Source organism: Galeopterus variegatus, unplaced genomic scaffold, assembly GCF_000696425.1.
Source record: "Galeopterus variegatus unplaced genomic scaffold, G_variegatus-3.0.2 Scaffold785, whole genome shotgun sequence".
Lineage (NCBI taxonomy): Eukaryota > Metazoa > Chordata > Mammalia > Dermoptera > Cynocephalidae > Galeopterus > Galeopterus variegatus.
In genome coordinates, this window is record NW_007726896.1 from 259,455 (window position 1) to 284,051 (window position 24,597).

General features: G+C 38.2%; 1 protein-coding gene across 4 annotated transcripts in view; it reads right to left on the bottom strand.

Moving 5' to 3' along the window:
- PDE1C (phosphodiesterase 1C, calmodulin-dependent 70kDa) overlaps window positions 1–24,597 on the bottom strand; it is a 430,964-nt gene that overhangs the window by 89,966 nt on the left and 316,401 nt on the right. For all 4 annotated transcript variants that reach the window (XM_008572443.1, XM_008572440.1, XM_008572441.1 and 1 more), the window contains exons 3-9: window positions 24,260–24,373; window positions 22,831–23,013; window positions 21,821–21,887; window positions 17,902–18,018; window positions 15,528–15,668; window positions 2,812–2,912; window positions 254–382 (exon numbers count right to left, since the gene is read on the bottom strand). In XM_008572443.1, the coding sequence (XP_008570665.1) occupies window positions 254–382; window positions 2,812–2,912; window positions 15,528–15,668; window positions 17,902–18,018; window positions 21,821–21,887; window positions 22,831–22,916 (641 nt within the window). In that variant the 5' untranslated portion in view covers window positions 22,917–23,013; window positions 24,260–24,373. The remainder of the gene's footprint in view (window positions 1–253; window positions 383–2,811; window positions 2,913–15,527; window positions 15,669–17,901; window positions 18,019–21,820; window positions 21,888–22,830; window positions 23,014–24,259; window positions 24,374–24,597) is intronic.

Sequence of the window (24,597 nt, forward strand, 5' to 3'; positions counted from 1 at the left end):
AATGTAAAGATGGTAAAATAAAATAGTTGAAGTCTAATTATGACATTCTACAGCCTTTATCTACAAACATTTGAATATTTGTGTCAAGAAAAACATATATATAGAGAGAGAGATGAGACCCACAAAGAGAGAGAAAGAAATAGCAAAAAGAACCCACTTTGAACAGAGTATTATTTCTTCAAAAGCAGCATGCTTCATCTATCTTCACAGTTTCTCCCCCCACCTCCAAATCTCTCTCTTTTCCCGTCCTTACCTCCAGTCATCCTTTGAGAGGTTGATCAAAATATTCATCTCCTCATCTTCTTGCAGAAGGCGATAGGCTGCACTTAAGTGGTGATTTTCTAGTACAGATCTATCATTGTACAGAATAGCTGGATCAGACCTGAACAGAACACCAAGCAAAATTATTTAGGATGTTAACAACTGAGATTTCTTCCAGAAGCTCTCACAGGCTAGAATGCACCATCCCTTTTTCCTGTGTTTAGAAATTACCTTTGCCCCCGTGTTATTTACATTAGCCAAAAGCTCAAACTAACACTATAAACTGTCAATAGATGTATGTAGGGCATTTTACTGTCAACGTGTGGGTGTGAAACATGTAACATCCAGCCTGAGAACTCTCTGAAATGTGTTTTATAACCAGATCCCAACTACTGGTACCGTGGAAAAGGTGATTTTTTTAAAATGTGGATCAAATCAAACTCCCTTATATTTTCTGGAATGAATTTCATTTTTTATTTTTATTTTATTCCATGAATGCAATGGTTTATTTATTTTAGTTGTAATTTTCTGAACACATACCACCTGGTGGGTAAATAGCCTGCAAAAGCTACATGTGAAAAATTGAGAGTAAAGACTATAAAGATCACATGATAGCTGCTAGTCACTTTCTCAAAGATGGTTCTATAACTGAATGTCACCAAACATACGGCTGAACACTGTTTTAATACCTTTAATGTAATGAAAGCTTAGATTCGTTTCTTATCAAGGAAGCTTAGTCCAGTGCTATAAAGTGACTTCCTAGAGTCCCATTGGGGCTAAGTGGCAGGGTTGGGATGAAGATGAGGACTTCTCACCAAGATAATTTCCACCTATCATTGGCCAAACTTTGGGAGGTATCTAGCACACCTTCCAAGTGTTAAGCTTAACATTTTGCCCATCAAAGGATAAAGGACCTGGTCACAGGCTTTGTTTTCTAAACAGGGATGACATAGGCTGAGCTGCTTTGGATAAAGTTCTATTGTAGAAGGTCAATGTTTAAATTTCATTCCAAATCAAGTTTAACTTAATCGACTGGAAACTTTCCACACCTATGGAGATAACACAAAACATGCAAATCCCGAAGTGAAAGATCTGTTAAGTAAGTAAGGTACCAACTGATGTGTATTTTGTGACAATAAACTATTTTCCAATTCCTGTGATTAAGCTGTTTTCCTCTGAGTTGTGACTGGTTTTGATACCAGTCTCCAGGCAAGATCCACGCATGGCTGTTCCTCCCACCTCACCTCCCTCGGCAGGTGCCTTTCATCGCAGTCTCATCCTCAGAGCAAAGGTTCCACCCACAGACACATTAAACAGAGCTACTCTGTGGAATTCCCTGTATCAAAGACCTTGGAACAGAACCACAGAAGGCTGCTTCCCGGTAGCCGAGACTATGTTCTATGAGGAGGCAGGAGGCAGGAACTGAAGCGAGCTGCTTAATTCCTTTCTTCTGCTTCCATTCCACTGAAGTTCCCCTTCTGAACAGAGATCAGATGATATTGTCTGCTTTTGTGTACCCCATCGTTAAGCGTTGAGTTCATTAAATACATGTGGATTGATTTAATGAACACAAAACTATCTAAAGTATGCACCTGCTTTTTCAAGTGAAATCAGCAAGTATTTATTTGGTGTTAAATACTCCCATCCCTCCCTGATACATTTTTTCTTTGCCTTACCACTTTTTTTTAAATCTTAGCTTTTGATTGCTATATCAAGACCCAATTAATTATATTTTCCATTTCTCTCCAGGTCCACATCACTGTCTTGAGAGACAGAAGTTCTCAGGCCAGGAGAGGGAAGATAAGGTTTCACCCTAAGTGGAAACTGACTGGTACTGCTTGCCTGGAATTCTGTGGTGAGAGGAATACTAAGAATAAATCCACTCTTTGTAAGCAAAAATACCAAAATCATTAGTGATATCTGTTACAGGTCAGGGGTTCAGAGTGGGAAACTTGGACACATATTTAATATCCCCAGCAGAGGTTGGTGTTTACCGATGCAGTTCCTTAGGAAGGATGCACAGGTTGCCCATGGTGAAGGTGGCCTACATGAGACAACCTGGCTCCCCAAGTCTTATGCCACAGAGAGTTGCAAGCTCTGAACAGAGCAGGGATGAAATTAGAGGATGGGAAGAGTATCTCGTCAGAATCCCAGAGACCAGAGAGGGAGAAGGCTCGATTATTGTTAATGTCAATAGACACACTCCAATGAGCACTGTCCGTATCAATTTGGCTTATGTGGAATCTGGGCTTTCACGTAAACTGCCCCACGTCCTATTAGGAAAAGGTAGAGTAAAAACCAGCCAGCTTTAGAACAGAGAAGAAAAGGATATCCATATTAAATCTGAGCAAAATATGAGAATTAGGAGCAGATGGCTTCTTAAACTGCAAGTCTTGATTGAAACTGATCAGGCTGATCTCTTGGTTATAAGTTCATCTTTTCAGAAACTTAAAATAGCACAACCATGCAAAAGAAAAGTAAACTTTCTGACCTCTAAAACTCTATCCCTGCCCCCTCTTGTCTTTTCTCCAAAAATTTCAACATCCTCACCGAGTCTGAATGTGGAAATTGTTGGTGGTTCCGGTATGTTCATAGTCATGGATGGCAGCTGAGAAGATTATAGCGAAGATCTCCAGCTCTGTCAGCCAGTTCTGAAAGGGAGATGACAGAGCAATCAGCTAATCTGTTTCCTTCTCAGACAGGGGCTTCAGCTTGCTGACGACACACGCACATTGCTGCCTTCCTACCCTGCAGCTGGCAAGCGACTGCCACACACACGTTTTCTAACAAACAGAAATAAGTTTTTTTTGTTTTGCTTTGTTTTTTCCTGTGAAGAAACTGGGGGACTTGTGATTTAAAAACAGCAAGCCCAACAAGGCTGAAAGAGCTAACTAGTAGTTTTCCCTCTTTGAGAAAAGCAAAAAGACAATGAACATGGAGACTTTAAAAGCCCTCATTGCATCCTCCTCCTACTTCCAAATAAAAATTTCAACACAGTACCAAGAACTAAGAGTCATAGAAACCCAATGTCTGGTTATGGGAGGAATATCCACTACAAGGTGAGTAGGGTCACATGGAGAAATAACACTTGACTTTTTGCCCTATGTAAGCTGATGTCTGAAGGGACCTGCCCCAACCATGCCATCGATGTTGGATGTGGTTCAGTAGTTTACAAAGTGTGTTTCTTGGATCAGCAGAATTAGCATTACCTGGGAGCTTGTTAGAAATGCAAGCAAACTATTTGGCTCCACCCCAGTCCCACTAGGTCAGAAACTCTAGGTGGTGGCCCAACAATCTGTGCTTTACTCAGCCATCCCGATCATTCTGATGCACACAAGTTTGAGAATCACTGCAGTGTTTGAAGCTCCCTTAACCAATTTCCATTGAATGGACTCTGTGGATTCCCTGATGTTTCCCATCCTTTCTGTCAACAGTACCGCCCAGTATCCGTACAACAGAACTTTTGTGACTCTTAGGCCACCCTTTGGTACATTGTGCTCACTTTTGTTACCAATTGAATTGATGCTTGTGAGATTTGTTATGCTTTATTCTAAACCGTGTTTTGATAAGTTATTGTAATTATGTGATTAAATATGACATAAACCAATAAAATGAATTGTTACTCCCAAAGAACCTCGATGCTTTGCACAGTTGCTAAAAGAACGGCTGTCAAGATATGTGTGACAACTGTGAAACAGCATAGAACAATTATAAAAATTCAGAGATTCTTCACTCAGTTTGCTCCCATTTCACTTGAAAGAAAAGAAATTAGAAATCTCAGATAGAGACAGGGTTGGTGCAAGACAAACATGAGGACACAAATCAGCGGAACTCATAAAAGAGCCTGGGGTCTCAATTAAAGATTGGTGCATAAAATACACTTATGTGATCTAAATTAAGACAAAATGATTTAAAATGAACATAAATTTTTATGGTTCCCTACTTTAACTATTTCTTTCAACTAATCACTAATTTTGGTCCTCATCTAAGAAACTTCTTGAGAATTAGTTCCTTCTTTGAAGATAGATAAGGGGAAAATAAATAAACAAATGACATACGACCTATGAAAAATGACTTCATAGTTATGGGGGGAAAATGAGCATAAAGATAACTCAGAAAAAAAAAACACACTATACTTTTGAAAATGATTTCTAGCAGAATCAAGCATGAAATTTCAGGAAAATTTTTGATATCTTCGATAATAACCTCAAAAATATAAACTGAGGTACATGCAGCAGAAAGACATGAAAGGAAAACAGATTAAGATGAAAATTAACAAAATGAGAAGAAATAGAGATTGGTAAGATAAGGAAAGACTGCAAGAAAACCAAAGCTGCAAAACCTACTCTGAAGGCAGTAAAAGAGCCTCCTTTAGGCCAATGTTCATGTGTTTATTCAACTTTGCATAAAATTATATAGGTTTCACCTTATATTGCACATTTTTCTTGACATTGTACGTACAAGCATTACATGTTTTTCATATTGGCAATGTCTTTTTTTTCTTCCCCAACACTCTGTCCACACCCATCTGCCCCTGACTCTCTCTACCCACTCCCCCACATGTATCTCTTGTCCTAAGCTCATGCAAAGTTAATTTCACATTTTAAAATAATATTGTGAATGGGAGACAGTGCAGCATCTAAACACATCTGAGTTGCAGAATATCAGCCCTTCCTTATCCAGATACACTAACAAAATGCTATCTCAGGTATAACCTACTTCTAATCAACCAAAAGCAATGGATGATTAAGTAGGCACACAACAAAAACACAAAGCCATAGCCTATAAAACTCATTTAACACCCTAGCTTTTCAACAAATGACAAGGATGCTTAGAATAAGATGTGCCGGTTTAGAGATAAGAAGAAAGAAAACTGGAAAATCTGGGAAAAGGAAGGAGGAGAAACTGCTTCACAAAAGAGAGACACTAAGATGGGCTTTGAGGACTGGACAGAGTGAGCAAAGGAGGTGGGCATTTTCAGACAAGTGAACAAAACGAGCAAATCCCAGGAGCAAAAGTTTATTCACCTCGGTAAGGCAATGACTCCCTGCCAGGAGTGGGAGTTAGGGCTGATTAGGGCCCGATGATGTTAGACGTTAAAAGCAAAAGCCAGAGAGTGAGTGAGGAACATAAACCAGATTCAACAGGCAGTGAAGTTTCCATACAAGAAAGTCACAGGGTCAGCACAACACTTCAGGAAGGATATTTGGGCAGGAGCAGAGAAGGGAGATACAAGCCAGTATGTTTGGATTAGGAAGTTCTTATTGGACGTATACACAGTATGGAGGCAGAATCCACATGATGTAGTGATTAACTGAATTCAGGGTGGGGTAGGGGGACAGAAAGAGGTTGTAGTCAAAGAGAACAATGAATCAAAGATGACCCAACACTCCTAGCCTGAGTGGTGAAAACAAAAAACAAAAAACACTGGGTGGTATTAGATGGTATCATTAATAGAAATAGAGAAGGCGGGAGAAGCTATTGTGTAGGAGTTTGGGCTTCATATTAATATGGCTCAGATTTTCTTGCCTTTTCCAAATTAATGGCTGTGAACACAGAAGGTTTTATGTCAACCCATAAGAAGTCAGAAATGTAAGTCCCAGAGTATTTTATTCCAGAATTATCAAACTGGGACAAGGTACAAGTCACAGATCCTATCAGAGTTTCCCTATCTACAAAATATGAGTGCCATGAATAATTCATCAACAGGGATGCCTTGACAACTGGTAATGGTGGACTTTGAATTTTTCTGTGTATGACTCAGGAAAGCAAGCTGTGTGTGGATGTGTATGGGGACAGGTGGGGAGAGATGGAATCTAACAGGCCAGAGGCAACCTGAAGGAAAGGGACACAGGCACGTTCCCCATTGCTAGCAGAGATGTTATTAGCAAATTGTGACTTCGATATGTGAATGACAGAATTTCTTTAGTAACCTGTTCCCATCCCTATATTAGTTTTCCATTGCTACCTTAACGAATTACCACAAACTTAGAGGCTTAAAGAACACTTCGCATTTATTGGCACACCGCTCTGCAGGTCAGAAGCTTAGCACAGCGTGGCTGGGTTCTCTGGTCAGGGTCTCACAGAGCTGAAATGAAAGTGTGGGGATGGCTACGTTTCTTGCTGGAGGCTTTGGAGGAAAATCCACTTCCAGGAGTATTCAGGGCACTGGCAGAATTCATTTCCTCATTATGCCTTCCATTTGGGTCTTTCCATCTTCAAGGTAGCAATGGCCAGTTGAGTTTTTCTGACACCTCAAACCTCTTTGACTTCTTCCGCCATACTACTTTGACTTTGACAGACTTGTGTGATTACACTGGGCTCACCTGGAGGATCCAGGATAATCTGTCTGTTTAAGGTCTTCTGTTTGGTAACTTTAATTGCATCTGTTAAGTCCCTTTTGCGATCTCATGTAACATATTAATGAGTATGACACTAGAGGACCAAGGTCAGAGGGGCCAAATGCAACCCTTAATAATATTATTTAGTACTCTTCAACCAAGACGTCATTTGGTATCCTTAGCATTTCTTTTATAAAGATGATGATGTCATATATAATCAAAAGAACAAGATACAGGGCTTCTGCTTTCTGGTAAAAAATAGGCAAAGGGAAAATTCATGGCACTTTGCTTGACAAAAGCAATGAAAACAGCCAAGGGATAGATTTGGAGTCTGGAGTCTTCTGACCTACATCAAAAGTAAACTGGAGCCTGGAGTCTGATATTAATTATTCAATCAATAACAACTCTTCAATCTAATTCTGTTCAAGGATTTTCTTTTAGAAATGAACAAAATAATTCTGAAAGGATTTAAGTATCTTCTAGGCACTTAAACAATAATGGGCAATACAAACAGATTACAACGAGTAATTCTGTTGATGTTGAAGCCCAGACATCACTTTATCACTGGGATAAATCACTTTGATTCCCCATGTGACTTATAGTTTATAACACTGAAATGATTTAGAGCATTTTCCCCCTCTTGATTTGTAATGAAAGGTTACAGTAACAATATGTTCTCCATTCATCAGAATGTTCCCCACTGTTTTTGCAAGCCCACAATGAAAGAAGTTTGTTTTGAGCTGCATTTCCAAGAGAGAGTGGGTGGAAAATAGTTTCTATATTTAAGAATTATTCGAATATGGCCTGAATTGATAATGAAAATTCAGTGGCAAATGGCAAATGAGCTCACTTAAGAACAGTATGCAGTACATCATGATCACTGCCTGCTAGGATAGAACATTTATGTTAATGATAACTTGTATTAGCATAAATGTTCAGGGACTTTCCTGAGAGCAGAGGAAGCTGTGTATGATTCACCTTTATATCCCCATAATACACTGGGCACAATAGGTACTAAGTAGATGCTGAGTGGACGAGCTCAAAGTGCATTTCTGTGTCCATTTTGAACCTCGCCACAATACATGTAAGTAGGTGCACATGAGGATACCAAGGTGTAAGAATATGAGACTCCTTTTCTCGCCAAAGGCATTGTAGAAGCATAGCTAAATATTTAAATGCAAGGCCTTAGAAGTCAGACCTGGGACCAAATCCTGGTTCTGCTACTGTATTACTTTGCTAGAGCTGCCATAACAAAATGAACAGACTGACTGGCTTAAACAACAGAAAAATATTTTCTCACAGTTCTGGAGGGTAGAAGTCCAAGATCACCATGTCAGCAGGGTTGGTTTCTTCTAACCCTTTATTTGCAAGTGGATGCCTTCTCACTGTGTCCTCACATGGTCTTTCCTCTCTGCACACACGTCTGTGTCCTAATATCCTCTTTTTAAAAAGACACCTGTCATATCAGATTAGGTGCCACCCATATGAACTCATTTGACCATAATTACCTCTTTAAAAGCCCTCTCTCTAAATACAGTTAGTTACATTCTGAGCTAATGACGGTCACAACTTCAATATATGAATTTGGGGGGAACACAATTCAGCCCTAACAGCTACTTTATAACAAGACAACCTCAATCTCTGTGAATGACACTTTCCTCTTCTTTAAGATAAGAATATGCTGTCTACCCTAAGTGAATCATTATGCAGTATATGCATGTATTGAAACAACATACTGTACCCCACAAAAAAATATACAAGTAAATGTTAATATAAAATAAAATAAAAATAATATTACTTGCAGTGGCAATTGCTGCTGTTTCTCAACTGTTCCCTTTCCTTACTAACAATATCCCCAATTTTGTTTCAGCCTTCCCTATATGAGGTACTTCAAAAGTTTCATAGAAAGATTCATATTATCTTTCAATTTTATTTTTCCACGAACTTTTTGATTTATCCTCATATATTGTGGTGCCCATGTGACAGTTTTGGCCAAGAAAATGTAAGTGAAAGTTGCTCGACTGGATTCCAGGATAGCTCTTTAAAAGTGGACAGATTTATCTGATCACACATTTTGTGCTTTGTCTTCTCTCTTTTCTTCCTACCTGAATGTGCAGAGGTGCATCAGCCCCTTACAAGCATAAGGACAAAAGCCACATGCCAAAGGAGGTGGGAAGGAAACTGGTGAGGAGCCTGTTCTGATGAGAAGCTCCCACAACACCGTCTCTGCATGGCTCTTTGGAAAGACCACAAAAACGCAGAAGATCTCACACCACTGACCCACCACTGGATTAGATAGCTGGAAAAGATATTCATTAACAAATATATTCGAACAACCAAAGACCACTAGACATTTTGAGGGTAATAAACAATAGTATAAGAGGAAGATTCTCATAAACAAATGAATATCTTCCCCCATGAGTTAACACAGATAATTCTATTTTTAAAAAGAATTTAAAATTTCTTTTTAAATGTGTAAGTAAATTCATAAATATCTAAGGCTACTAAGAGAATAGAGCATTCCAAGGACAAATTTAAAAAAGAGCTCTTATATTAAATAAATAGGTTGAATAATCAGAAGGACATAGCTGAAGGTCAAATTGGGAATCTGGAATTGAGGACATCTCTTGGGAGGTAGAATTAGAATACTGAAAGACAAAAAAAAAAAAAAAATGAGAGAAGCTAAGAGATGTTAAGAGGAATTCAGAAGGCAGAAGAGAAGTCCCAGGGACAGACAAAAGAGATAACACACAGGAAGAAATACTCAAAGAAGTAATAAAAGAAAAATATGGCTTTCTTCTTTACAAGCACATAGTAGGACTGGATTTTTTTGGCTCTTTTATGGTTTGGAGGGGCTGTATGAATCATTTTGGTCAATGAATTGTGAGTGGAAGTAATGAGCAGAGTTTCAGAGACAGAGAACTGAAGTACAGACGTAGGAATACCAGAGCCCTCTTCTCCCTCTGCCACAATGACTGACAAAATTCAGGATGGTAGCTGTTTAGTAAACCTTGGTCCTCAAGTGAGGAAGGCACAAGGCAGATCCCTTAAATTACCCTTGAAGGAAAAAAATGTACCTTTATTACTGTTAATTCTCTGAGATTTTGGGATTGTTTGGTCCTGCAGCAAAGCACAGCTCACCCTCATGGATAAACTCCAAATGAAAAAAACCTTATGAGTGGGGAAGACATATTATCCTGCTAATATATCACCATATGTATTCTTTAAAAGGGTCTATTTGCAAGGTCATAAAATTAAAAGGCAATCAGAAATTTTAAAATATTTTACAAAATGTTGTTAGTCACCATTATTACTTATGTTTAATAGTAATAATAACTGTCATTTACTGATATTTTACTACATGCCAGGCACTAAACATTTGTATAAGGAAATACCCAGACATTTTTCAGCAAAATATTAAGCACTCAGAATATAGATGTCATAACCAAAAAATAAGTGTTTAATATACCAGAGGAAAATGCTTAATATTACCTGTACTAACAATAAAATAAAAAGTAAAACACAAACACACACACCCAGAGGAAACTAATGAGAAAATACCACTATGCAAGGAAGCTAACCAGAAGTATTATTTATAGTAGTGAAATACTACAAAAAAAATCTATTTAAGCAATAAGATGACCCAGCAGTCAACTATTAAAATCTTCTTATCATAATGAATATAGAATGATCCAGGAAAATCATCATAATATATGATTAATTAAAACAAACAGGATAAATATGTCTCTATATGCTACAATCCTGACTTTATAAAATTTTACTTATTTTATTACAGAAACTACAAATGAATATTTTCTTGTTACAAATAAAAACTTCAAACAATACAGATATAGTTGAAGTCCCCTTTGACCACCACTCCAGGATGAGAACCCCCAGAGGTAACCACTATTTTCAGTTTATTGTTAATCTTTTTAGATGTTCTATGTATTTTCATATATATATGTGTGCATATAGATGTGCTATGTTTAACAATATGCACCATGTAGAACATATTTTTCAACAACTTTTAAAAATTATAAATCTTGAATTTCAGTCATATAAATCTATTTTATTAATTTTAATTACTTTATGGTATTACACAGTTTTAATTTTCTACTGATTGTCATATACTTTGCAATCTTTCACTATTGCAAACATTACTACAATGAATCTCATTTTACAAGGCCTCCTTGAGCACACTTGGAAGTGCTAGAGCATTGGTATGTATATTTTTCCTTATAGTAATTACTGTAAAATTGTTTTCTTAAATGACTATACCAATTTCCAGACATTTCCATGAGCAGTATATGAGATTATAATATCCTCTAAATCAGTGGTCTTCAATCTGGGGCAATTGCTCTCCCCTTTCCTACAATGCTTAGAACAGCCCCCACGACAAAGCATTATCTGGCCCCAAATATTGGTAGTGCTGGGGTTGAAAACTCCTGCTCTAAATCCTAACCAAAAGTTAATATTATTAAACTTTCAACATTTTATCCATATGTTTATAATGGATGAAAACTTGTATCTTGTTTAAATTTATATACTTTTGAATACTAATAAGTTGGGTGTCTTTTCATATTTTATTGATCACACATATTATCTCTTCTGTTAATTGCCTGTTCATAATCTTCACTATTTTTCTACTGGATTTGTGTCATTTTCCTGATTTATTTAAATAATCTGGATCGTAATCCATGCTCTCTCTGTATTTTCTGCAAACGGTTACTTCATTAAATTGTCTATGATGCTTTTTATCCAACAGAAATTTTTAACTTCATTACAATCAAATTAGTCAATATTTTGCTATAAAACTTTTGTGTTTTGAGGCTTAAGAAAGAATTTCCTTTTTCAAGGCTATATACATATTCTCATATTTTCTTCTAGTATGATCAAATTTTTATTTTTGTGTTTACATCTTTAATTTATCAGAATTTTTTTTGGTAAATTACTTGAAGTAGAACAAAAACATTCTGTTTTTTCAAAATGAATAACTATCCCCAAAACATTTTTTGAACTGGGTAATTTTCCCTGTAATGTTATTGTCTGTAGATATGCTCTTATGTTCTCACCTGCTATTCTTTCTTCTTTACACTCCAGTCAGTGTTCCATTTTCACCAAACCCCTGAGATTGCCCATGTCAAGTCAGCATCAGCTTCCATGTTGCCAAAGCCAATGGTCCCTTCTCCATCCTTGTCTTACTCAACCTTCAGCATGCCCCACACTGTGCACCACACTCTTCTTGAAGCACTTTCTTTCTTGGCTCCTAAGATCCCACATTCTCTTGGTTTAGACCCCAGTGTCACTGGCCACTCTTTTTTAGTTACTACTGTTGGCTCCATTACTTTGCCTTCATCTTAAACTTTGGAGTGCTCCAGGACTCACCTAGGAGCCACTTCTACTTCTCTGTTCACACTGTCCTTAGATTATCTCATCTGGTTCCTCGACTTTGCATAGTATTGATATGCCCATGACAACCTAATCTACATGTCCATCCCTGATCTCTCCCAGAACTCTAGATTTCTGTAGTTTTCTTCTTGCTTGTCATCTCCATATGGATGTCTAATAGAGATCTAAAACTCTACATGTCTAAACCAAGACTCATAATTCCTCTTCCCCCAAAATCTGTTTGCTACCAGGTTCTCATGTCAACCCTGTTTATCAAACCAAAAATCTGAGATGTACTCTTGATTCCTCACTTTATTGTTCTCAATCCTTTTCACCACCCAGTCCTTTTAACTCAGAAACAGAATTTTCTTCTCTCCATCCCAGCAATGTCCTTCCTAGTCCAAACTTCCAAACTCTCTTCACTAGGCTTCTGTAGCACTCTTCTAACAGGCTGCCTCAAAATCCATCCCCACAGTAATCCTTTTCTAACCTGTATCATGTCACATCACTTCCCTGTCTAAAGCCCTTTAGTGGCTTCCCACTGCACTTAGAGTAAAATTGGAACTTATGACCCAGGCCCATAAAGCCAAACCAGGTCTGCTCCTGTCTTCTCCAACCTCATCTCCCATCACTATCCCCATATGAGCTATTCCCATCATGCTGCCTTATTTCTGCTCATTGAGTGTAGCAAAGTCATTCTCTCATAAAGACCCTTGAACTGACACTGCACTAAGTCTGCTGGTGTGCTCTTCTTCAGCTCTCATCACGGTTAAACCTGAAAATCACAACTATCTCAGCTTAAATATTACCTCTGAGAGAGGCCCTTCCTAACTATCTAATCAAACACTCAGCTTTCTCTGTGTGGGTGCCCTCTTTATTTTCTGCAGGGTATTTGTAATATTTTATTGTTTATTTTTTTATTGGTCTCTTCTATTTGTAATCTCTTACTAGAGTGTAATTTCTATGAGAGCACTGATATATTCTCGTCCTGTGTCTTAGTCTGTTTGGACTGTGATAACTAAATACCATAGGTTGGGTGACTTATAAACAATAGAAATTTATTTCTCATGGTTCTAGAGACGGGGAAGTCCAAGATCAAGGCACTGGTAGATTTGGTGTCTGGTGAGGGCTCACTTCCAGGTTCACAGATTGGCTGTCTTCTCACTGTGTCCCCACATGGCATAAGGGGGAGGGGAGCTCTAGAGGTCTCTTTTATAAGGGCACTAATCTCATTCATGAGGGCTTTACCCTCATGACCTAGTCACCTTCCAAAGGCCCCACCTCCTAATACAATCACATTGGGGGTTAGGATTTCAACATATGAATTTGGGGGGAGACAAACATTCAGTCTATAACATCCTGTAAAAAACTACCCAGCACATAATAAGTGCTCAATAAATATTTGGGTTAATTTTTTAAAACTCTAATCAATTCCATTGATGTAATAGTCTATTTTTTCACAAACATTATATGTTTTTATTACTATAGCTTTAGTAGATATTTTAATATTTAGTAGAGTAAGAACTACCCTTCCACACACATTTTTTTTTCAAAATTGTCTTTTCTAAGGTTGTGAATTACCTATTTTATATAAATTTCAGACTCAGATTATCATGTTTCAAATTAAATCCTGTTGTAATTTTTGTTGGTATTGTTTTGCATTTATAGATCACTTCAAGCAAAATTAACATCTATACAGTACTTAGGCTTTACATTAAAAACATGGTGTATCTCTCCACTTATTTAAATATCATTTTTGTGCCTTTTGATTTAGTTTTACAGTTTCCTTTTTATCAGTTTTGAAGTTTTATAGGTAATTTATAAACTTTTTTAAACTGTTGGGAATGTATTTTTTTATAACTTGTTAATTTCCAGTGTATAGGACAGCTCTTTTATCCAGACATTGAGATCTCTTATTGATCTAATAATCTGTAGTTGGTTTTCTTGATTTTCTAAAGGTGATGATCACATTATTTCACAGAATGCTTCTTCAACTTTTTTAGATATCATACTGCATTGGCTGGGACCTCCAGAAAAAAACCTCAGTATCAATATTAATGTGGGCATCCTTGTTTTGCTCCATGATTTCATGGAACCACCATTAAGCATGACGTTTGCTCTAAATTTCTGGTAGAAACCATTTATCAAGTTAAATAGATCCCCTTGTAGTCTTTCCATAATTTAAAAAATAGCTTTTTAAATAATATATTTAAGAAATGAGCTTTACAATATGGGAAAACTGAAAAATGATAATAGGTTTTGGGGAAATCCTGCATGTTTTAACAGTAATAATTCCTAATTCTTCAGTTTCTTTTATGAGGCAGTGTACTTGATATTTTTGATCTTTTATTTCTGTCAGAGGGCTTCTACAAGGTGAAATATTTTTTGCCATTTTAAAAATGAGTAAATCATGGCTCAGAGACTCAAGTAATTTATCACAGTTCACAAAATCTAATAAGTAATTAAGCAGGGATCTGCATCCCCTGTGTCCAGCTCCAAAGCCCACATTCTTCCCACTGTATTCCATTTTCAATTCAATAAGATATTAGCCCAAGTCCTTCATCATGCCCTGGCGGAAAAGATAACACATGTGCACTGGGTTTATGTGCTAATCGATAACCATACCCAAAGAATGTCTACCTTGGTGTCAATTCTGAAGGAGATTTCAAAGTAAAAAGTTATACAAGTGAACAGATATGATGGGAAGGACGGGAAAAAAGGAGGGGGAAAGAGGAACAGGAAAAGGGTCACAAAACTCAACTACAATGCATACTGAGAAGTTAAAATTTTAAAAAAGGAGGGGAAAATAAAACAACTTATAAACGTTTTCATAAAACAACAACAACAACAAAAAAAAAAAAAAGTAAAAAGTCATAGAGACCCATTTTTGTCACTATACGTACATCTTTTAAAATTAAGGCAAAGAAGGCCAAGGCACAGATAACCATGTTGAACAGGTCAGTTAATGTGACAGATTATAGAACAGAGATTCAAAAACATCTGAAGAACTAAAATGCGCCGAAACAAGCAAGAAGAATTTCAAATGGTTAGAAGTGGAGAACGACCCTTAGGTTCAAAAAAATCAAATATACACAAATAGGATGTAAATAACCACAGTCCCTGTGAAAAAGACCTAGCTGTCTGACTTTGTGTAACATGGTTGCCAAGTATCCTCAGTATAATTCAGTATGCATGAACATCATTGTTACTAACCTTAGCAGGAGGTTAATAGCACCACTCTGCATATCTAGAAATACACATTTAGTTCTAGTAATTGTATTTTAATTAGTCATATTCTAGTGAGGATGCAAGTCACTATCAGATATCATGTCATCAAGTCCAGGATGGAGAAAATTTCACAGGCTACGGGCAACACTGAGACTCCCCACATTGTTAGATAACTCTGGGGAATAGGGAGTCCACAAAACAATGCACTCCTCCTAATTTCAACCTCAACAGAATTGGAAATCCACCACAGGGAAAAAAAAATCATCATCACAGCCTCTGTCTAGCCCCAGGGCTCCTGCCCGCACTCACCGCTACTCCTGTCTTGTAGAGAAGGTAGTGCACGGTCTGCGTCACGTCGGCGGCATGCAGCAGGTTGTGGTAGGGGTTTTTGTGCTTGCTGTACCCCACTTCCAGGGCCTCCACGAAAGAGACGAGTGCAGAAATGGGGATCTGAAAGGAAGCAGTAAGGTTATTCACTGGTGACTTAGTTGCTTTAAGTGAAGAAGCAAAAGTCTGAGGCACCGTGACTGTTCCTTTCTGGAGGCAGAACATATCATGCAGGGAAAAGAGGACTTTTCATAGCTAATGAGAATCACTGAAGAAATTATCAGATAATTTGAAAATCTAAAAGGAAGTGCCTGGTTGAGGAACAGTCTGCCTTGCAAATTGTTCTTTTTTTCTCAGTTCAGAGTCGCTGAGGAACTACGAACAATGATCTCACGACATGTATATTTATTCACATGTACAACAATGACTTTGGGTGAAGAAAACTGAGTTATTGGTGAAAATTATGCTAATTTTCTGCATTTCCTTGTCCTCATCTACCCTTAAATACCCTACCCACCCTAATCACAAGGGGGCAGAGATGTTGTTTAAAACATTGTTTGGTGTCCCGTGTAGCATGAGGAACATAAAAATAATACTAATAGTACCGGTTTGTGGAGTCATTCACTATAACACAACAGCAGTGGGAGGAGACCTTCCAAATTGCAAGTCACCAATAGTAATTGCTAAGTACTAAGAACATAAACTGTTCCTATTCCCATATTACAGACTGTCACATTTTGGTTTGGGTTTTGAGTTTCGGGTTTTGGATTTTGGTTTGGGTTTTTATTTCATGTGTCCAGTGCATACAACTACTTTTTTAAAAAGGGTATGGTTTTCAGGAAGCCAATATTTTCTTCAGTACTGGTGGCAGCTTATGTCTGTTTTGCAATAATTTTATAATTTAAGATTTTTGTGTATTTTATGTTTTCCCACAAATAAACAAAATATGCTGCATAATATGTGTTCATTTGTTTCTCAAGGAGGAAAAGATTTAAGCCTTTGCCTGGAACTACCGGCAACTTGGGATAATATTTCCAACTAACTTAATTGCTTTTTTTAACCTGAAATACATGTCATATGCATGGCCTCATTTTCTATGTGGCAGAAAGTGAAAAAATAAGGTCACCCTGGCAACATTCCCTGTATTAGTTTCCTGAATCAATTCCATGGTTTAGCGTAAACTATCCAGTGTAAGGCTGGGAGGAAAGGACAGGATGTGTGTTCCTAGAGACTAACAAGCACATTAGTAAGAAAAAAATAAGAAAAATGCTGTTATAGTGCTTCTGAGATTCTACAACCTGTTCTTCCTTGGGCACATTCTTCCATGTATACCATTGAAGATTTTAAAAAATATATGAAAAGGTCAGAGATTAATTCATTATAATTTTTAAGAGTGGAAATCTAATGAACCCAGGTTCCTCGGGTTGTTCTTTGAGGATCTATGAGTCATGGAAATGCTAGGTAAAGGTGTGTGTACGTGCACAGGAACTCTGTTTCGAGGAAAGGGTCTCCACCATCCACCGGATTTTCACACAGGCTTCTGATGCAAAATTAAGGACCTAAGGACCACTGCCATGAAGGATTTATGGTCATGTAAGAAATACATCCCCAAATATGTGGTCCTTTGGAAAGTGATAAAGAATCATGCTGTCCAGAGAAATCAAAATGTTGTACAGAAAAAGACCTGCATTTTCCAGAGGCTCATCCACCTGATGAGAGACGTCTGAGGAGCTCCATATGATAGATGTCCGCAGATGAACAGGCAGGCTCCCTTGAGAACCTGGCTCAACCTGGAGAGTCTGCAATATTAGAAGGCTAAAGGTACTGAACACTGGAAACGACTCATGCTGTTTATTGTTGAAGAACTGAAGTTGAAGAATTAATTCGAAGCATGAATGGCTGGCAAATACCGATGATGTGTCACAGATGATAAGTGAGAGTACTTGTCTGAATGAGCCAAATGGTAGAAAAAAAAGTTACAGAGACAGCATATGCTCACTCTGTCTCCATTACTGTCCCTCTGACGGTGGTGTCGATAGTACACAGTCATGCTGAAATGAGATCTGCGGGCAGGACCCGAGGGGGAGCTCAGCTATTTCAGGCTTGGGGATGTACTTCAAGGAAGGCTGGGATCTAAATGGGCATCTCCAGTCTCTCCCTTGCCAGTGAGAGCCACCAGCAAGGGTGTAACAAAAAGTACCCACCATGGAGGAATTCATAGCAGAAGCTGTCCAGACGATGCTTAATGAGCTACACAGAGCAGTGTTCGGTCTATATTAGAAAGATACCCAAAAGTCATATGCGGATAAACAAATGTGTGCAGTTTATTTATTTATCTTTTTAATTGGGTACTGACCTTAAAACGGCTGATCAGATCATAGCGTGTGAGTAATTCATAGAAAATGAATTTCAGTGCATGATCCCCACTGGCGTCATTGAGGGAAAAGACATCGAAGGACCACTTGTCCACATCCTGCAGGACGGGGCGGGGAGGAAGAGCCCATTAGCCCACAGGCTCACACAGCTACCAGTGTCCCCACTTGTGAGTCTGCCTACAGCCCTCCCCCAGGATTTCACAGCCCCAGACTCCAATACCCTTTCCATTCCCAAACTTTTTCCATTCTGGCAGTCCTGTGGAGCATCTAACTGTAAAAACATTAAGTGATCTTATTACTGATAACAGTACTCATAATTTATTGAGTGCCTCCTGTGCGGTGGGCATTTTGATTAGTGATAAATATGTAATTTATCCTGAAACCAACTCTAGGTGGTGACATTTTAAAGACGAGAAAACTGATAAAATGCCTGATTTCCCTAAGACCCATCACAAGTAAGTTTTAGGGACACAAGTGGAACCACACACACACACACACACACACACACACACACACACACACACTCCAGATGCCTAAGCTCAGGCTCTTTCCATGCAGCCTTTCAGTGACTGCTGCTGAATTCACCAAAACTTTGACCATGTCTCCCTCCACTTAACTTCTCTCCAGCCCCTTGACACTACCCAGTGACTTCCTCTCAGTCTGTAGTTGAGAGTATTAACTCATTTAAAAGTGTTCAGAAACATGCATGATATAGAATACCAAAAAAATATATCATGTGTCAATCTAAACTGATGAGTGGAAACCAAGGAGAAAGCGTCCATTCCACAGAATGGAAAACTGCAACCATTTCTGTAGTCACTAGTCTGGGATCTAGTCCTCAATCTGAAAATCACTTTACTTAAAAAAAATAAATAAATAAGTAAAAGTAAAAACTAAACTGAATACACAACGTATACACAATCCATGAAATCCAAAGCCTTCTCGTCCATAAATAGCTACTCCAAAATATATATAAATGTTGTCTGATGTGCCTTTGACATATCATAACCAGCTATTGGGGATACAATTAACAAAGGTGTGTTTAAGCAGCAGTCCTTTGATTTCTCATCACATCAGGAGTCTCGCTCTGCAGTTAAAAAGAGTGTACTGACTTGAGCTTGACAATAGGACCCATGTGAGACCACTCTGCTTACAGTCAAGGCATGAGGTAGTATCCTGGTAGAGACCCTGGCTTTCAGGAACTGCTGACATGAGAGACCCTCACCCCAGCCCTCACTGTATCCCAGCATAATCTATCCATCCCAGCTATCAAATTCATTGCAAGGCCATCAAAAGTCTCTCTCATGGATGCCAGGGCACAAGAAAACCAAACTGCACACAGGCAAAACCAAACTTTTCCAAAAGGATTTCAATTGAATTGTTTCAATTCACACTTAGTGGTAACTTCACTTCAGTTTTCAATAATTGCCCCTCCATTAAAATAACTAAAGAAATAGTTACAAACACTGAGCACAATATGAAGTGTTTATAGATATTTGCAAAGCTGCACAACTCTAGAAATAGCCATTGCTTTGCCCAGCTTTACAGATGGCAACCTCAGTGAGACTGATGTGTCTAAAGCCCCATGGTAGCAGAACCAGGTAACAACCCCACTGACAGCCCCTAGTGATCTCTCACTGCGACAGATAGCATTGTAAACTCAATGAATATGTTCTGTGACCTGGACCTCATCCCCTAAACACCGTGCAGGGGCCCAGATTATAGACAGCAAGGCCATTTTGGATGAACTCAAGACCTGCAACTTTGCTTTGGTTACTATAATTGGCACTGCTGTGAGTCACATCCATCCTCTGATCCTCAGTCCGCAGAAAAGGCCACTGACAGCTCAGTAGGTTGGAAAAAACTTTGTCTGACAAGTTTTAATTCTAGTCTCCAGAATAAATAAAAAGGAGAAAGGCTCTCTATCACTGAAAATAAAGGGACTATCATAGTAAAAAGCCAAGATGTATTCTGAATGTTAGCACTTAGAGAAACGAGAGATGATTAAGTAGAGTCGGTGAGAGGGCGTCCTCTCTGGCCCCTCCTTGTAGGGAAGGCTTAAATTGTCATTCTCAAATTTTAATGTTCTTCGGAACCACTTAGGGGCTCAGTAAAAATACTGATTTAACTTGGATAGGGAACTCTTAAGAGCCCCAGTGTAGGGACTGGAATCTGCATTTTAACAGCCTCCCCTTTAAATGCTTTAAATCATTCTTCCTCTTTTACCAAATTTTGCCCAAGGACAATCTCCGTGGAGAAACTGCACGAAATTCCTGTTAGTCTAAGGCAAAAGCAGCCTGCACCTCCTCGTTTCCTCCCACCTTAAATGTACAGTCTATCCATGGTGTCGCTGCCCGAGTCAAATGACAGATGCCCCTCTAAAGAAGAGCACACTTCTACATTTCCAATAAGCTAACCCCAGAAGACTAAGGTAAAACACCTCGAGTTAGAAGCTTATATATAGTGAATGAGAAAAAAGAAAAAAGAAGAAAATGCAACATTAGGCCTCACAGTCAGCTTAACATAAGAACATCTGCTACTCTCTCACCCCGTCGCCCTACCCTCTCCCTTTCCCTCAAGGCTGCTATGTATCAGAACATCTGGTACAACTCACTCTGCCCCCTACCTCCTCCCTTTCTCTCAGGCTGGTGCATTCCAATAAAGACATCTTGTACAAAGCAAAAAAACCTGCAAGGCCATTATAGAATGCTGAGTGCTCACAATAGTTGCCCAAACCCCTTCCAGACAAACCCTATAAAGTCTCTGCTAGTCTGTAAGAGGATGGAACACTGATCTTTCAGTTTCCCCTCCAGGTTCGCTGGAGTAAACGCTCTTGCTTGACAACGTTTGGCTCAGAGTCTTACATTCTGTTTGTCTCGCCGACCTAACATGCAACATATTTCAAATTTAGAAATTGATGGCGGTTATTCTCTTGTTTAAATGTCATTTTATGTCATATTCTTACATTAACCACAAAGGTTATATTTTTCAGGTATCAGAGAAAGACAACAATGGTCTTAGTAAAGGTCAGAATGCTACAATGTCCCTGAGCAAATGGACCAACTCCATGTGTAGACATAATGCAATGTCACCCAGCCCAGCGGTCCTAGGCCCTAGTGCAGCCCCACCTTGGAATCCAAAAGCCAAATCAAATTCAGCACATCTGAATACCCTAACACCAGTGGCTTTGAATCAATACCTGCTTTTACATCTGCTTTGGGGCTCTTTGAGATATTCTATACAATTCTAAGAGCTTGCCCGATTGGAAGTAATTCTGCAGGATTTAGCCTATTTAAACTCAAACATCTGTGTGACTTCTTATGAAACACTTGGCTCAAAGAGAGTCTTAGGAAAAGAATAGAATATATGGAGGGACAAGAGCTCTGGGGCATAAAATGTTACTGAGAACTTACCATGTGCTAGAAACTGGTATCAAATATCAGCTTTGTCTCTAAGTAACTCTTTTTTTTTTTAAATCTCACTGAGTCTCAGTTTCTTTATAAAAATGGACTTGGAGTAGATAATCAGATAATGGAACAATTACAGTCACCAAAGATCCTCCTAATGTTGGATACTTATAACCATAACATATCTGATCTGCTATGGCCAAAGTCAGACCAATCTCATAATGCCAGACCACCGTATAAACTCTGAACTATTCTTGGGGAATAGAAAGAAATGAAACCCTTGCAGAGTTTGATTTTTAAAAAATTAGAAAGATGAAGGCTGAGAAGATAGTGATATTTTTAGAACAGACTAAGAAAAAGATAATAAAAGAATAAAGTCAGGAATAACTGAGAAAAGAACTGTAAATGAAAGCCTCTTATTTTCTAACACCAAATGTAGCTACAGTTTTTATGAGGTACCATGGACATTGTAAATCCTTTTCATTGGTATTACCTTTAATGCTTCAATAACAGCTGGTGGGTAGCTCAGTCCAACCATGTTTGATGTCCGTCTATACATTCTGGCAAAGTCAGAAGGAAAAAATGCAATATGATATCTGACAAAGACGGATTAGCAGCCTACAGACTTACAGCAAGTATCAACACATAATGAGAAGTCATGTTGTCTGTTGACCCAAGGAACCTAAAATTCCTTTTGTAACATTTTTTACCATTACTCAAATGGCCTAAGTATTAAAATCAAAAGAAATTAAAGCCACCCCAAACAGGTGAACCATTAGAAACAAAGATAACTGCCCCAGATTGGAAATTAAATTATTAAAATGGGTCACCTCTTCTGCCAGAGTGAATTATAGTAGAGCATAGATAATATGCAGTGTAGTACTTTAACCTGAATGAAGAACTCCCATGGGCAACCCATTTGGAAGAGCTTGTTCTTTGGAACTGTCAAAAACAAGAAAGAAAAATGTCCCAGGTGAACTTTGAACTCACCATGGCATTTCTAAAATGTGGAATTGTGTAACAAGGATTATAGAGAAAAAAAAATCTATTCAGGAATCTATTTCTGGGCAAAGGGGGCAATTCAATTTCAAAGGGCAAAATAGCTAACAAAATTGAAGGTTCACAGGGAACTCAAATCCCTGAAGTAAACAGTCCTCCCTGGGTCAGCAACTTCAAAACATCCCTGGCCTGTTCTGAATGTAGACACCACCCACGTATTTCAAAGGATGATGGATTAGGTGATTGCCTTCTTTAAAAATTGGAGACTCTTCTCTGGTTAACAAAGAGAATTTTGAGCAAAGGCAGAAGCTTGTCCTAATGATGCTATAGAGATTAAAATAGATATGTTTTTGCTGTTTCTCATTCAAGACTATCTGTTTCCACCCAGAATTTTCAGTATTTATAAAGATATCAAAACTGCATCGAGGCAAAGCTTCCAGTTATTGGAAACTGGTGTTCCTTTCGTTGTTTTGGTTATTGAATGACAAGGAAGGACATCTTTACCTCTCCACGAATATCCCAGCCTGCACTGCGTGGACGATGCTCTTGAACCTGGGCTTCTCCTCGCTCCTCCTGAGTATCATCCCCATCTGCCGCGTGAAGGTGGACGCCAGCCAGTCTCGGACCTCTGAGGGCACAGCATCTGACTGAATGTCACTGAGTTCATCCTCCGTATCCAGGAGTCGCCTAAACACAAAACACAAAACGAGAACACTGGGATTAAATCTGAAGTTAGAGCTCTGCTCAAAAGAGCTGCTCCTTTCCAGCCCACCTGCTTATATAAGTGCAAAGAAACCAAATTGAAATGACCATAAAAAAATACAGACCTGTGAGAGCTCATCATTTGTGTTTCAGGATGACCTTGTCCAATAGTGGTATTTCAGGATGCTCTCTCTACCTAACTGGACAAAGAAACTGAGGGAGCAGAGGAGTCAAATATACTCCATCTCAGGCTCCATGGATTCACTGCAGGTTCATTGCACTCATGAGTACCTAGTATCTTTATTCCTAGAAGATTTGTGGAATTTGAGTGGGATTTAAACCTTCCACTTGAAAATGCATTCACATTATTTCATAGATGGACTATGTGGCATTATTATTTTTTTTTTAAAAAAAAGGACACAAAGATTTTGAAATGTATTACCCAAATCACAGTAATCTAGCCCTCTGAACTAAGGATCCTAGATGATGTCAATTTACATTCTTTCTAGTTTGGCAGACAGTTAGAGAAACTTAAACGACTAAATTCAAGGAAAATTTCCAAAATAGTGTAGTTCTTTATTTGAGCACAATGATTTAAGTCATCTGACAGGTGTGCTCAGCTGATTTTTTAAATTTACTCATAGGTCAGACCACTAGAAAAGCACATAAATAGTAATGTTATAATAAAACCTATTGTATTAAGCCCTACTAAAAATAAGCAACTTTAATACTTTTGTATAATTCAAGTGGAAAGAATCTGCTAAGAAAATCGGTAATGTGTAATTAAAAAAGGAATACTAGGTGCTTAAGAGAAAAAATGCTTCTCAGTCACTTCAGGAGCTTCCATTTACTGATGGATATTGTGAATTAAAAAAACATGGTTTTTAAATTGACTTAATATGCAATAATTACAGTGGAAGCCTATATTGGATTTAAAAAAACTTGCCAGGTTTTCTAAAATTATTTTTTCTCTTCTTACATGATCTCACTTCATTGTCATAATGGCCATGTGAGATAAGATCTATTAACTCCTTTTACGGATGAGGAGGTACAGAGAATAAATGACTTGTCCAGATCTACCTCATTTGTTTGTTCAAACTAAAGCTCCAAGACCAGTAATTTGAATGCTTCCCCAAATCTGCCATAGGAGTCAATTTCAAAAAAAAGCCACTTAACAGAAAATTTACCATCACCATAAAAATGACAATCTCTCTTGTCATTTTTAGCTTACCTGGTTTCATCGATGTATACAGATTCAAGAACTGTGGCTGCATATTCCAAATTCTTCTTAAGATCTACCACTGAAGCCTCCCCTCTCTCTAATTGTTTGACCAAAGACCGTAACCTATGGGGGAAAAAAGCATGATTTCATTAGAACAGAGGAAACAAATAATAATCCTACAATTATGATGACACATTTTACAGTCCTTGGGTGTTCTTATTTTTTCCAATATATCTGAAAGGAATATAATTATGAGGTCAAAAGTGTAAGTTATAAAATAAATCTATACACCTTTGCCATTGTGAGGCAAGAACAAAAATCTTCTCATCAACCAACAACTGGCTACT